The 15,716-nt window shown below is 39.5% G+C and overlaps 2 protein-coding genes across 4 annotated transcripts in view; one reads left to right on the top strand and one right to left on the bottom strand.

The window, feature by feature from the left end:
- Positions 1-327: 327 nt before the first annotated feature.
- The window catches only part of METTL9 (methyltransferase 9, His-X-His N1(pi)-histidine), a 48,544-nt gene continuing 33,155 nt past the window's right edge, over positions 328-15,716 (bottom strand). For 2 of the 3 annotated variants that reach the window (XM_020904403.2, XM_020904400.2), the window contains exon 5: positions 328-2,604. In XM_020904403.2, coding sequence (XP_020760062.2) covers positions 2,399-2,604 — 206 coding nt within the window. In that variant the 3' untranslated portion in view covers positions 328-2,398. The remainder of the gene's footprint in view (positions 2,605-15,716) is intronic. The other variant, XM_020904401.2, reaches the window with a different exon arrangement.
- IGSF6 (immunoglobulin superfamily member 6) lies at positions 5,064-15,657 on the top strand. Its single transcript, XM_020904404.2, has 6 exons — positions 5,064-5,149; positions 8,835-9,191; positions 11,250-11,356; positions 12,192-12,239; positions 12,591-12,671; positions 13,829-15,657. Exons 1-6 carry the CDS (start codon positions 5,083-5,085, stop codon positions 13,868-13,870), a joined length of 702 nt encoding a protein of 233 aa, XP_020760063.2. The 5' UTR covers positions 5,064-5,082; the 3' UTR covers positions 13,871-15,657.

Here is a 15,716-nt window from a genome sequence, read left to right as displayed (position 1 = left end):
TTCTGTTAAAAGTCAATTATGTAAAAACTGATGTGACATAAGAGAAGGGTACAAAATACACTGTCTCTCTTAACAGCTCTGCACAAGGGAGAAACGACTAAGGCTATTGTGTTTTCTTCTCTTGCATTCTCTGACATCAGTGGTCTAAACACTCCAGGGGCTTACAGCTGCAGGTGCAAAGAGCTTTGACCCACAGGTGCAGCTTGCATTTCCTTTCTCTGTGACCTTTAAGGTCAACTGGTTAGCTTGCTTTGACTGCAAATAGAGGTCTTCTTAATTCCTCCAGTACAACCTTAACTTGATATGAAACACTTACACAAGGAATGGTGCAAAACAAGAAGGCAGTTTATTGTATCAATACTTTGGGGAGAAAAAAGAAAAAACATGATTCCATTTAAGGGGAAATAAACAGTCACTGACACTCAGTAAGCAACACTGCCATCTAGTGGAATGATGATATACCACCAAGACTTTCCAGACCAGGCATGATATGTGAGTGGATTTGTCGGTTTAAATTTTCACCAAAAAATGGCACTTTTGAGAAGCTGATTTTCAGAGAACCTCAGATTTTGAGAAAGTATTTTCTTTAAAATGCACAAATGTATGTGCTTTCTGATTTTGGGGGGGGGGGGGGGAGGAGGTTTGTTTCTTTTTTTTCCCAGACTACCAAATTAATTCTCAATTTCAAAGTTAATGAAACACTTTGGAGCAACCTGCCTCTTTGAGCATCTGTCACTCTTGCACTCTGGTTCAGCAGTCTAAACAGCAACCCCTGATGATGACAATTTATAAAGATGTAAAACTCAACTGTACAAGAACTACATTAAGTTTACTCATTTCCTCTATTTTTACAATCTAAGGTGCTAAGTATTTGCACTTCACTTATTTGAATTCCTGGGGGGAAAAAAAGCATTAGAACGCACCAATAACGCTTTTGCATAAATCACATAACCCAACTCTTATTATGACTACACAATAACGGTGGAAGATACTGGTGTGAGGACGTGGGAATGCTGTTCTTAATGAATAATAAAGTCATTCTTCTCAAGACTTTAATTCTCCTTTATACCCAGGTGCTGCAGTAAATGTGCTGATTTGATGACTTCTATGAGCATATAGATGAGAATATTTAATGAAACACCTGGCTGACAAAAGCAAGTTGTGAGAATAACATTGTTAATAGGCATGATCTCAAATTGGCACCTCTATGATTACTGATATTTTAGATTCTGGGTTAAGTGCTCTGCTCTTTGGAACACCCACAATGGTTATCGATCTTGGTAATGAGCTCCTCGTTGCAACATTTCTGGATATATGGTTGGAGGCACTCACGGATTCTAGAATGCATGAGTCTGACACGGTTTTCTTAAACCATACTCCTGGCAAACTATAAACTCAGTTAAGGATTTCGAGAAGAGCCAAGTTCTATGAAAGAGGTATACAAGGACAGGGTTAAGAAGCTGAATTAAAACAAGTTTAGGTTGTGTTCTTGTCAGCAGACAAAACCGAATGTTCTAGTTCTGAGAACCTGAGATTGTCCAGAAAAGCAAAATTCTGAGTGTAGGACACAAATTACCACAAAGTCAGAACCCACTGCTCCGAGTTTCCCAAAAAAAAAAAAAAAATATATATATATATATATATATATATATGAGTTGGGGAGTGAGGGTAGTCCCTGAAGTACATCTGAATGAGGTGGTTCTTTTGAGAGTTAGTCTGGGTTGCCTGTGTTCACCACAATTTGCAGTAATCACCCCACCCCAGTCTAAAGCCTTCCTTTACCATATATTCTAGTCTACTTCATCTTTCTTTCATATATGCTACTACCTATATACTACCCCTGAAGCAAAGCAATTAAAGATGCTTGGGAAGCCTTACAGTAACTCCAACATGATGCCAAAGTCACCTCCAAAAAAAGTTTATTAGCATGATTAAAAACATTTTCTGGAATAATGACATAATTTCTAAACATGAAAGAGGATCAGTGGCTATACTTTATAACCAATATTTGCAATTGGAAAGACAGCTTTATTGCCCAGTCTTCATTTTATTACAAACAACCCACATTTACTGGTTCCCTGTGAAGTCATGACTATTGCTTTGGGAATGAGGCCCTACTGCAATTAAGTATAAAAAATATCTTCCATAATCAGAGTTTGACCTGCATTATTGAGTAAAGAGTTGATAAAAATCCTCAAAGAGTTGGTTTTTTTGTTTTTTAAAAAACATTCCTTTTACACACTACAAAGCAATAATTAGTATTTTGGCTTTTAAAATTCCTACATGATATTTAGAATGGCAGTCCCCAAAGGTCCTCCTTCACATAACTGGACTCGCAGACCCTCTTCCAGAGTGTACATTCTTGGAGTGGACTCTGAAGACCTCAACGTCCACGTGTTTATACGGGTTTGAGAACAAAGACAGCATCATCCAGAACGTAGTAGTCATTATACATGTCGCCTTCACACAGGTATGGCAGTCTGGTGAAAGCTTCGATAACAAAACCAGCTTTTCTGAAAACTTCAGGCAGACTATTCACTTGTTCTTCCCAATTCTGTCCCTTGATTTCCAAAATTTCCGATGGTTTATCCCACTTGCCACCTACTAAAACAAAAACATGAAGTTAAAATCTTGAACAAGCAGATTATTCAAAAGAGGGAAGAGGGGAAGAACAATATTTGCTAAGGACTTGGTATGTGCCAAGCACTGGGTGCCTTGATGAATGATCTCCCAGGGGACCCAGCAGTAGGACAAAGGGGAAGTAGAGGCTTAGGAAGACTGAAGAACATTCCCCAGCTTGCAAAGTTAATGAACACTGGGGCAGAAATGTAATCCCTCATTAAACCAGATTCAAAGCCCACATTACTCCTTTCTCTGACTGGTGTTTAATGACTGGTGTGTAATGGTGACTGGTGTGTAATGGTTAACAGGTTTGGAAAACTGCTTATTAAACACTGGAATATTGAAGCAGAGTGTAACAAATTTTGAAAGAGTGCTTTGGATAAAGGTAAGAAAATGCCACTAGTGTAGTAAAATTATGCCACATATTAACTAACGAGGTTTATCAGGCTGAAAGTAAAAATAGGTTAACAGAGGGTTTTAATTTCTAGAAACAGATCATTTGGTGTGCTTTTCAAGGGAGGTCAATCCACTAACTTTTCAGAAGAATTTCATACAAGTTAACCTCCAGAACCAGAGAGAGGATAACACACTAGAATGGATGAATCAACCTAGCATTTCTTGGAACAGTGACTGAAGTCTGAGTCACATTAGTCATTTCCAAACCCATGAGTGTCAGATGCCCAGGTACTGGAGGGCTAGAAAAAGTCTTCAGGTTTACATACATACCAAGCACTGACTACAGACGCGCACACACACGCACACATACAGTGGTATATATAAATCTGGGGGGCGCTTTCAGACATAACAATGATGTAAAAAAAAAAAAAATACACAGTAATGTTGAAAGTATTACTAAATACAGAGAATAACTTTCTGGAAATGACAAAATATATAATCAACAGGAGCCAAGCATACAAACAGTACAGAGGAGAGGCTTTTCATGGTTTCCGGCAGTGAACACCCTTCTTCCCCGTGGAAGGCAAAGCCTAGGGAAGCAGCTTCCCCCTCCGCTTTCTTGCAGCTCAGGCAATGGCTCATGACCTAAGCTCAGACAACACTCGCCTGGGGCCTGGAATGAGGAGCGAGTGGCCCAGAGAAGTGGGGACGTGAGGCTCCTTCTCTGGGAGCAGTGGTGTGAGTCCAAGCAGCTGGGGCAGCATGCCGTGGCACTACTGACAGGCTGTGATCCACACCAAGGCAGCAATGCTTGCCGGTGGCAGTGTGCTCTTCAGATCAGCTTTATAGCAGATTTCAGGGCAATGTGTCTTGCTTGTAGACCCCAACACATGATTCTCCAATCCTCCCACATACTCACGGAGCTACCCTAAAATCCTTTCAATAAACTCCCTTTTGCTTACTAAATCAGCCCAAGTCACTTTCTGCTATTTACAAAGAACCTGACTGATGGCCCCCGAGGGACTAGGGTGGGTGTTCTGGATGACAGAGATTCCACACATTTATTTCACGATAAAAGCAGTCGCACAACACTGGGGCACAAGGGCTTCCCAGGTGACTTAGTGGTAAAGAATCTCCTGCCAATGCAGGAGATGTAGATTTGAACACTGGGTTGGGAAGATCCCCTAGAGAAGGAAATGGTAACCCACTCCTGTATTCTTGCCTGGGAAATTCCAGGGACAGAAGAACCTGGCAGGTTATAGTCCATGGGGTCACAAAGAGTTGGACATGACTTAGCGACTAAACAAAACTGGGGTACAACTAGTCAATGGCACCCAACTTATTTATTCATTGTTCATTGATTTTTCTCTTGTCTCTACATGAAGATGGACTTCCCAGGTGGCACTAGTGGTAAAGAACCCATCTGCCAATGCAGAAGACGAAAGAGATGTGAGTTCGATCCCTGGGCTGGGAAGAGCCCCTGTAGGTTGGGAAGAGCCCCTGGAGGAGGGCATGACAACCCACTCCAGTATTCTTGCCTGGATAATCCCATGGACAGAGGAGCCTGGTGGGCTACAGTCCACAGGGCCGCAGAAAGTTGGACACAACTGAAGTGACTTAGCACACTACATGGAGATATTTCCTTCTGCTTCTTCTCGATTTCCAGCAGTTATCAGTCCAGCACCAAGAACAAAGTAGATGCCCAAGAGCAGAGACTGAACTGCTCTAGAAAATTTAAGTATGAGTTATCTGTCAAACAATACTTTCTAGGAATATGCACCAAGGTAAATCAAAATCTCACCCCAAACATCTAACATCTTTGAGGATTTGTAAAACCCAAGAAAAATGTGACCATATTAACATTTAGAAATGTGCTCTAGGCTAAAATCTCAACTTTAGACGGTGAAACTGGATTACAAGCAATCTTTACACAATTTCAAAAAGTTCCCAATTATGGTTCCTCAATAAGAGTTCCTCTCTTTGGTTCTTCCTTTTCTTAGAAAAAAAAAAAGGCCGAAACTCTCTTCAAATACATATTCCCACACCTCACACATACACACAGAAATGGAGACTGTGAACAGAGGCAAGATCATTCTCGGTCTGGAACTCAATCTGATTCTGTTTTATGTCGGTAAGGTTCTTTTTTTTCCCTCCATTTTATTTAAATTAATTGCTACTTTTCATCTAAAAATTCATTTATATTTTAAGCCCCTACAGATTTTTAAATGTGTAACATTGTGGAAACTGTCTAGGCGACAAATTTCCTTTTTTCTCAGAGAAATAGGTAATAAAAGAACAGCTGAGAAAAAAATTAATATTAACATTGAAAATTTCCTTTGCTATCAATGCTGCTTTAGAGAAGAGTACTTCACCAAACAAAGGCTTGAAAATATTCATAAAATCACGTTAATCATCAACAATTCAGTTCCCATACAGGCAAACTGATTGTGCACTAAATACTTAAATATTTTTAAAGAACAGTGTTTCAGAAAAAGCTGAATTTCTATAAATTGAAGTACCTGTCATTTTAAAAAACTGCAATGGCTCCTTCCTTGAAAAATAACTGTATCACAAATATATGGATATTTCTGCCTGTTTTTTCTCTATGAGAGAGTTTCCTATATCACAGTTCTAATAATTTCATCATCGTTCTAAAAAGATCTAATAATCTCAGATCTGCTCACAAAGTTTGGGTCATAGGCCAGGAAAGGGAACAAAAGCTCTTATTTTTTTCTCATCTGTAAAGCAATATTTTTAAATGTTAACAGTGATTTGGTGGGGGTGGAGTGGTGAGAGGACTATGGGTGACTTTTTTGCTTCTACTTTCAGTAATAAGCCTATTTATTCCCAATAAGTATATATGTTACTTTTAGAGTATTCTAATTAGTATTATTTTTAAAAAGAATTCTTATCTTTCAAAGATATACACTGAAAGCTGTGCAGACAAATTATCTGGAATTTGCCCTAAAATAACACAAGGGTAAAGGCACAAGTAGGGAGAAGAGCTGAAACAAGACTGGGCTGCAGGCAGGTGATGGCGGAGAAGTTACTGTGCTGGTCAGCTACTGCGGACGTTCGAAATTTTCCATTAAGTTGTTTTTTAGGAAGTTTGAAAATTACTTTTCTATGTATTTTTGAGCTTGGTCTTCAAAGACAGTAATCTTTTTTTATTCCCTCCACTGAGAAGATAAACTTTCAACCTTTTCAGGGAGCACTGTGTTTAAAAAGAAAGCCTACAGAATGTGAGAGCTGTTAAAGCGCAGCTCTTCACAGGAGTGGGCTGCAGGCTGACACACTGTCCACACTTCCCTTTGGCGCTCAGCTGCGGCCTCACTTCAGGGCGGGGGAGGGAGCAGCCGTCTCCTCACAGCCTGGGCTCTCACAGGAAACCACCGCGCAGGTCCCCCCTTCTGAGGCAGTCACCAGGGGAGATATGAAACGCCAAAGTTGCAAGTATTTATTTTACCCTGGAACACTAGTTCTCCAAGAAAAATATTAAAAGACAGCTTCCCTTTTAAAAACTACCTGAGGGAGGACTTGACACTGGGACGTTGCTGATTAACTTCATGACTCTGGCAGGCCTACTTCCACTTCAAGTTCCACACTTATCACTATACTTATAACGCCGTTTCTCTACTTCTAAGGTGACGAAGTCTGGGTAGGAGACCTGCGGTTGCAGTTACCAGCCTTAGGAGTGAAGTGAAGTCCCTTGGCTGAAGACGCAGGAAGCCTGGTCTTCTCCAGTGACTTGACTTTACCCTCTCGTCTGGTTTACCTTTACCAGGTTGCTAAAAAGCTCCCAGCTCATCTCCAATTGTACAAATACAAAAATCAGAACACAGTGAGCACAGATTTGGGTCACAAATACCATGATTCTAGTTTTAATTCTTCTGTTCTGGATCAGGACCTATAAGAAAAATGATAAGTGACAAAAAGCCTGTATGAAACTTTTATCAGACAATTTGGATTATTTTTTAATTTTGTGTACAATAGCAAAGGGAAAAGTCAGACAAATAAGACCATGTGGAAACACAGAACCACACAAAGTCAGAGTGAAAACATGCATAAATTCCCATTTGCCTCAACCAAAAGTATTTCACAGAGCCTCCCTGCCCCCAAAAATGGCTGAGGGCAGGTTTTCCCAGTAATAAATACCTGAGCAGCGTTCCAGCTTCATGAACCTGGGTTTAGATAGAAGGCCACATAGGGACCCACCACCCATGACAGGGAAGCAGCATGACGTGGTGGTGGAGAGAGCGCTGGATGGGGTGTCTAGTCTTGGCCCTGCTGACATGATACTGTGAAGTGAAGTGAAAGTTGCTCAGTCACTGTCCGACTCTTTGCGACCCCATGGACTATACAGTCCACGGAACTCTCCAGGCCAGAATACTGGAGTGGGTAGCCTTTCCCTTCTCCAGGGGATCTTCCCAACCCAGGAATCAAACCCAGGACTCCCACATTGCGGGTGGATTCTTTACAAGCTGAGCCACAAGGGAAGCCCAAGAATACTGGAGTGGGTAGCCCATCCCTTCTTCAGCAGATTTTCCCGACCAAGGAATAGAACTGGGGTCTCTTGCATTGCAGGCAGATTCTTTACCAGCTGAGCTATCAGGGATAGCTATCTCTATTTAGAGCTCTATTTAGAGCTATCTCTAAAATGGGCATATGATACTGTGGGGACAGGAGTAGCTGTGGCAGCAGAAATAGTTCCTTTCATTAAATACTTACTAAGACCCAGGTAAGTAAATACTCCTTGCGCACTGATGGCCTCAATGAAACTTCCTGCTAACCTCATGATACTCACAACACTATCCCCCTTTTGCTAATAAGGAAACAGACCAGAGAGCTAGGAACTAGCAAGAGCTAGGGTCCAAACTCAAACGTCTGCTCCTAATCACAATACTGCTCAAGTAAATTAAAGCTACAAGAGGCTACAAAGCAATGCATAAGAGCCAGGAAAGAAACTAACCTTCTGGGTAGTGGCATGGCCAGCTCATCAGGCCTCTGCTCAGCAATGAAAGGCTGGCTAAGCCAGGGCTGCAATTTCTTAGAGGTACATCTTGCCTTTTAGAATGTTTCCCTCTGGGACAACTAGACTCCCTGAAGAACAACCGTAAACTGTCATGAATTCCTAGCAATCACAACCTTTAAAGGCAGGGAAAAAAAAAATCCCTGCTGCTCACGTGCTCAGTCATTTGCATGAGGAGCTTTGATGCCTATTGCTACACCAAATGCAATACTCCTGTGAGGCCAGGGGTGTAGATAAGGAAACACGCTCCTAGAGAGCCACTGATTTGCACAGGGAGATCAACGGACAGCTCATAAGTACACCACGAGTGTACACGTGGACCCCGAACCTCTGACTCCGGATCTGCTGTCACCTCCAGCAATGGAGATCTCCACCCCACCCCCAGGGCTGCCCTTTAAGTACAAGACATCACTGTGCTCCAGAAGCCTGAGATCAGGAAACTCAGCAGGTCAAGAAAAGTAAGGAACACCAGCGTCTTTTTTTTTTTTTAAGTCTCAATTTTTTGGATTGAAGTAAAGTTAATGTACAAGTTAAAAAAAAGTTACAGGTGTGCTGTAACTTTATAATAGTGATTCACAATTTTAAAGGTTATATTCCATTTATAGTTATCATAAAATATTGGCACCAGTGTCTACTTTTATAGTCTCGTCCATGCTGAGAGTGAGGTAAAAACAAGAAAGCCATGGTTTTCGGTGGATTCTTCACCCCAAAATGTCAATAGAACAGGAGCACAGGACAAAGGGAGGTGAGAAGCCCACTGAACAAGCTCATCTGCTTCCTCCTACAGGGGTCGCGGACGACTGCACCGTCTCAGTGTCTCAACTACCTGAACTTGAAGTGGACTACAGGCAAAAGGTCGTAACCTTGACCTGCTCCTTCTCCACAGTGGGGTGCCCTGCAGAGAAACCAACACGCCTGTGGTTTCGCTACGGGACTCACGAGCCTGAGAACCTGTGCTCGAATGGATGCAGCAGTGAGACAGACAAATACACCCTTAAGAATCCAGCACAAAACCAGGTTTCCCTCACTGTGAACAGGCTGACTTTCAATGACAGTGCCATCTACATCTGTGGAATAGCCTTTCCCAGCTCAAAGCAACCGAGAGCTAAGCAAACGGGAGGAGGGACTGTGCTTGTGGTGAGAGGTCAGTCAAAGCTTTATTCCCATACACTGTGTTCTGCTTGGCCCCTTAAATGCATCACTTACTTCTATGCAGAGATTAGGAGATAAATCTGATAACTTAATAGCTGAGCCAATGAAAAGTGTGACCTACTCACTAGCCAACATGCAGTTTGGGTTGAAGAACTACTTCAATCCCATCTCTCAGCCTCTGCAGACAGAGTCAGGGTTAAGTCCGGTGCTATATTCTCTATGTCCAGACTTTACCGGCAAATGCTAACCAACTATGTCCTCCTTTCTCCATGTTACATGGATTGAAATATGATGTTTAACTGACAGCCTTGTTAGGATCTGGTCTGGCATGGCACCATCTAGAACTGAACACTGGAGAAGCATAAGCAATCAATAAATTGAACCCATTAAAAAAATATGCATTATGGAGAATAAACACAAATTTTAGGTAAAGCCACTGGGGGACCCCTGACCTTACCCCCTTGTGCATAGATAATGAACAGAAAAAGGGTCGGTGTGGTTGTGGTTTCCTGCGATTTCCTAAAATCCATGATAATTTCCTCACGTGAGTGAGGACACTGAGCCTAGCTAAGTCCTATAAATTAAGACGTTTCTAAGGAAAAGCTTCACACGCTTCTGGGGAAAGGAAGAGAAGAGCAGTAACTTCATGCTTCTCTCAGACCTCTCCCCTTTAAAGAAACTCTACTACGATGAATTCTGAGCTCATTAAAACATAAACTCAAATTGACCAGGCTTTTGGTTTTAAAACAGGACTTCGAGGAGTCCAGATTGCACTATATTACAATCCCTACTCTGGTGTTCTAATGAACTTTTGCTATTCTACCATCATTTAATATTAGTTTATACTCACCTGTAGGGGTAAATTATGAGTTAATGCACATAAAAGCACTTTTAATGGTTCCTGGTTTATAGCAAATAATTAATGTCAGCTAAGGATACCAACTCTGAACATTCACTGGAAAGACTGATGCTAAAGCTCCAATACTTTGGCCACCTGATGGGAAGAGCTGACTCACTGGAAATGACCCTGATGCTGGGAAAGACTGAGGGCAGGAGGAGAAGGGGACAACAGAGGATGAGATGGCTGGATGGCATCACGGACTCAATGGACTTGAGTTTGAGCAAACTCTGGGAGATAGTGAAGGACAGGGAAGCCAGGCGCACTGCAGTCTATGAGATCAGAAAGGGTCAGACATGACTTAGCGACTAAACAACAACAGATATTAAAACACACACACAACAGCTGTGGCGATTTGTATCTCTCACTGCGTGCATTTGTCTTCTATAAAAAATAACAGCCAGAAGAAAAACGGTTTGTACAAGTTATTCAGATAACAATTACAAATTTAATTGGATTCTGTACTTCAAATAATTGCGTACTTGAAGACTCGGTGTGTTACTTCATCACTACCTAGAGAACAGGACACTTCCTTCAGGAAGGGAGAAATTCAGAATGTACAAATGGGGTTCAATAATTTTACTTCCAGCTTTATTAGAAAGAAGAAACACACAACACCGCACATACAAGTGTGCAGTGAGCACCATAATCTCAGTGTATGGCCTTCTCAGGTTCTTCAAAGACTGCACTGTTTACCTATGTGTACAGTTCAAGGTTATAAACATATGTGGGAAAGAATTTTAACTCCATAGACTCTTGGTGACACTTGGGCAGCATATCTACTAAAAGAAACTTGAAACACTCTTGAACAACCTGTCTTGAAATGTTTATGTCACTTTAAGCAACATTTTATATAAAAAGTGATTCTTAGCATCATGACAAATAAATAATTGAATTTACTAAAATTTTAAGTTTTCAAAATGAGTAACATTTCGGGCATAATACACTTAAAGAACGAATGAACTGGCTTTAACTATATCATACACTTGAGTGCCTTCTAAATTAAGAGCCCCTGAATAAATCTTTGTATGAATAGCCGAAGAGCATAAGGTCATGTGTCCCCCTTAACACTTAGTTTCAATTACACTTTATACATATATTTGCAATAATGTTTCCATAGTGACTGTGGCTCTTTCTCTGTAATTAACAAAGAGACGAAGGTCCTCAGCAAGGAACTGCAGTCCGTCCTGATAGCCCTCTCAGTCCTGTTGTCCATCTACATCATCAGTGTGCTCGTGATCCTCATCATCCTCACTGAAGTAAGTCAAGCATCTTGCATTAGATATCCCTATGGCCTTGGAAATTATCCTAAGGAAATAATTTCCATCTCTCCACATGTTGGGAGCCTCAGAAATAGCTCACCTAATTAATGTCTCCCTTTGAATCTGCAGGAAATACCTACTGCAGAAGAGGTCTGTAGAAAAAAGCAAAAAGTTTTCATCACTGAAAATTACTAACCAGAGTACACAATTTATATGGTTTTCTTTCTGTAAATGGGAATAAGAGATCCTTCTTTATAACCATCAGATACACGCTGCTTTTGCACTGGTGGGGGAGGTATGAAAGGCCTAAGAACGATCTTTAAGAGTGAAAAGGGTTAACAAAAGAGACTGAAGGAACTTCCCCAGTGGTAGAGTGGCTAGGACTCCATGTTCCCAATGCAGGGTGCCCGGATTCAATTCCTGATCAGGGAACTAGATCCCACATGATACTTTTTAACTAAAAGTCCTGCATGATGCAATTAAGACCCGGAACAGCTAAACAAATATTAAAAGAGAGAGAGAGAGAGATTAGACACTGCCTTAACATATCTTTAATACGAGGCCTAAAGTTGTTGAAAAAGACTATACTTCTCATTGTTCACATGCGATAAGAGGGGGTATGTATGCATTATATTAAGATTACCATAAATCCTATTATCAATATCAGCTTGAGCTATTAATAAAAACATCTCAGAAGTGACATGAAAATTACTCTTACTGCATATTACTCAAATATTAAGTTCGTTTAACCTTATTATGGTATGAGATATCTGCCATGATTGTTCTGAGTACATAACATGTCTTATAAGATTTTTCCTTTTCTTCCTGACAGTTAAAATCTAACACTCAAAGAAAGAAAGAAACAGAAGAGTCACAAAAGGTACAGACCAATGCTGGTAAAACATCTTCAAAACTGTGGTTATTAACTATTTTACATTGAAAATAATTTAAGAAACACAGAACATCACCATAGAACAACTTTCATACTGTTTCCTATTGTTGAGAAAAATTATATTCTCAAGTGGTAGAATATGTGGCAAATTGATAGTTCTCGATCATAAATTCTACTTAATATACTCAAAATACAAGAATTAACTGTACATACAGATGTGTTGGATGGGATAGTTTCTAGGACTGGTGGCCAATAAAGTAAGAAAAGGCTCAGATAATGTGCAATAATCATTGCTTTTAATCATAAGACAACATTTTCTTTTCTTATTTGTATTTATAGAAAAAGAGTGCTCGGCGTATTTTTCAGGAAATTGCTCAAGAGCTATATAATAAGAGACATGTGGAAACAAGCCAACCAACTGTAAGTGTAAAATATCAGAAAGATGTAAAACTAAAAAGCATGTTTAACTAAAAAGATATAAAACATGTTTAACCAAAAAAAACTTAGCTGCCAGCAAGCTGTCAATAATCAAGTTTTTCTTTAAAAAGAGTCTGAAAGAGGACTTTCATAAAATGCATTTGTTTTGATAAATACATAAGAAAGGACATCTGATGCAATATCAAACAGACACCAGGTTGGCACCTTAGTGACATGAAATCTTTCTGAAACACACTGGATATAGGTAGTGTTTTCAATATAGACAAGGATGCTTTTGTGGGTTGAAAGCTTCTTTGGACTGTATGTGCATCAGCAGTAACCATTAAGCAAATGTTGCAAACATCTGCGATCAAATTATACAGAACACTTACCTGTTCACATCAGAAAAGACAGATAATAAGAATAAAAAATGAGTATTTCTTCAGCTTTTGATGTTTAGTGATAGGAAGAATGTATATGTTGACTATAATACATTTTGATAGTCCTTATACAGTCTTAAAGTCTTATAATAACAGGTTTTTCAAACAAAACATTGTTTAGAGCTAGTAGAGCAGTTTCCATGACACCCGATCAAACTGCTCAGATTTAAATTAAAATGTATGCAAAGTAAAGAACTTAAACACTAGCAGAGATATTCTCCTCTTAAACAGCAGCAACGAGGGCAAACGAAACAGAATTCTGACATGAGATGTGGTTTTTCTAAATCTAATTTCTAAAAAGGATCTTCATTCAGGAAATAATATCATCTAAGTAGTCACTTCATCCTTCAATGTATTATATACAAATACATAAAGAAGTGGTTTAATCATAAATACCTAAGGTGCCACTCTGAACAATTATAAATGCGTGTTCACACTCTTCTTTTATTGACACAGGCGCCTTTTCGGCAAAGAGGCCAAATTAAACGGCTAGAAGGCAAGCCTGGAAGTAGGGAGCCCTCAGTCAGGGCTTTGACAATGGCACGTAAATAAGAAAGTTATTCTTCAGCTCCCACATCTTACTCCAAATAAAGGGGAAGTAGAAACTAGACCTTTATGGTTACTGGAGAATGCAAGACAGCACTGTAATTAATATGTGGCTCTTAGTGTGGTGTTATTGGTTACAAAACTTAAAATGTGGCTTGTTATTTACTATTGCAGGAAAAAGACAACACTTATGAAAATAGAACAGCGCTTTCTTAACTATGAAAGACCATAGAAGTCTTCTGATTTTCAATGAAGTCACTGAAAATCCAACTCCAGATGTTATGAAAGTATTAGTGGATATACACCCATCAGGTTTTTTTTTAGAAAACAATTTAAGGTAAATGGAAAAGTCAACTAGCTACAAGAAGGACGCCAGAGAATATAAGGAAATTATTACTAATGAAAATTACCAAAATATTAAAACCTAACAAAATGCAACTGAAAAATACTTTCCTAATTTGCTACGTAGGAAAATTCTAAGCAGTCAAGCATCTTCAAAAACTTCCAACTAAAGCATATGTCCTCCTGTATTTGCTCCATTCGACATAACCATACTATGACTGATACCCTGAAGATGATCAGAAGTCATACCAAGTGCCTCAGTCTTGCCTAGAAGAACTGTCGTTACGGTTTCTAGACGTGGTGGGCCAACTAGACCAAGTTGGCAGGGAAGAGGAACGGAGGGAGGAAGGAATGTGTCAAAATCTGAGTTAGAAAAAAATCATCTTGAACAGTATTTTGCAACAAATATTATTTCCTCTAGTACTGCAATGGGCCGGTGGTACAGTACACATTTTCCTGCCAGGGTATGCAAAATAACTTAAATCATGCTACCAACAAAAAGTGAGAGCACAAGAGAATACAATAACATTTTAGTTATTATAACATTTAATTATTTTAACAAAAAATCCAAAGCATAAGGTTCAGCCAGAGAAAACCTCAGAATAAATAAGCCACGACGGACTCTAGGTGTCAGTTTTGCGCCAAATAACAGCACCAGGGAAGGCTTTGGCAAAGCATTGGACCTGATCAAGATTGCAATATTTTTTCTTCTCTTTTAGTAAGTCATTGCATTACACACAAACATACACACAAAAATATACATATGCACACACACATTTATATAAACCTACACTTTATACATAGTTGGGATCATACAGAGTATATAGTTTTGTATTATGCATTGCAGTGTGATTTTTAACCAACTAAGGAGGGAAATGTTAGACAAGGGACAGTGTACAGCAAGGAGGCTTATGGCACTTACTACCATCTCACTAAGAAAACATGTTATAGAATTGCTCTCTGAAAGTTACTTCTGTGTAACAAAAAATCTATTTGAAGTACCTCCAAGTATATATTTGCTATTAAACCTGAATTACAACCCATTATGTTTATTTAAAGTGTTTCTCTTAAACTGGTATAAAATGAGATGGATTCTTATTTTTAAAGCCCAGATTAAATTTTCAAATATTTTAAGATCCCTTTATAAGCATTTTGTACTGATGGCTTAAATCAGGGACCTCTAACCTTTCCATCTGGGTGGGGGAGGCACATAACCTCATTTTGTGTGTAAATATATATGAAAACACATGTGAATACACACATGTGCTTTCTTTAGTTTATGCACATACATGTACATGTATATTATGTGTATACACAAAAGCAGAAATTAAACAACAAGTGTTAAAAGCAATATAAATGAAAATGTTAACATTTCCCTCCTGTACCCCAACATAAAAAGTCTTGCATACTCCCTCAACTTTGAGACCACTGGCCTGACTGAAATAAATGAACTTCTAAACCAGATGGCAGAAAAGGTAAGTACTACCACCACCTAGGTGAAGAGAAGGGATCGGATCATTTCCTTTTGATTTCTGAAAGTCACTACCTTTTGGTCCTTTCAGGGCTGAAAATATGCCATTCTTCATGTAACTAATGAGGAAACAAAATCCCTAAGACAAACTTGTATTTGATTCAGAATAAACCTTTCCTAATACAAGCAAGGACTGTGTTTAAGAGACGAATTTTTAAGCTAAATTTTGGAACATACTTTCCCAAGTAG

This window comes from Odocoileus virginianus, chromosome 33 (assembly GCF_023699985.2).
Source record: "Odocoileus virginianus isolate 20LAN1187 ecotype Illinois chromosome 33, Ovbor_1.2, whole genome shotgun sequence".
Classification (NCBI taxonomy): Eukaryota; Metazoa; Chordata; class Mammalia; order Artiodactyla; family Cervidae; genus Odocoileus; species Odocoileus virginianus.
Note: the sequence above shows the minus strand (reverse complement) of the source record. Positions and strands in the feature narration are given on the sequence as shown.

Bases quoted from the DNA above. Each gene is read 5' to 3' on its own strand.
- IGSF6 (XM_020904404.2), top strand. From the start codon at position 5,083: ATGGAGACTGTGAACAGAGGCAAGATCATTCTCGGTCTGGAACTCAAT. The intron at 5,150-8,834 runs GTAAGGTTCTTT...TTCCTCCTACAG, and splicing joins TCTGATTCTGTTTTATGTCG to GGGTCGCGGACGACTGCACC. The intron at 9,192-11,249 runs GTCAGTCAAAGC...TAATTAACAAAG, and splicing joins GACTGTGCTTGTGGTGAGAG to AGACGAAGGTCCTCAGCAAG.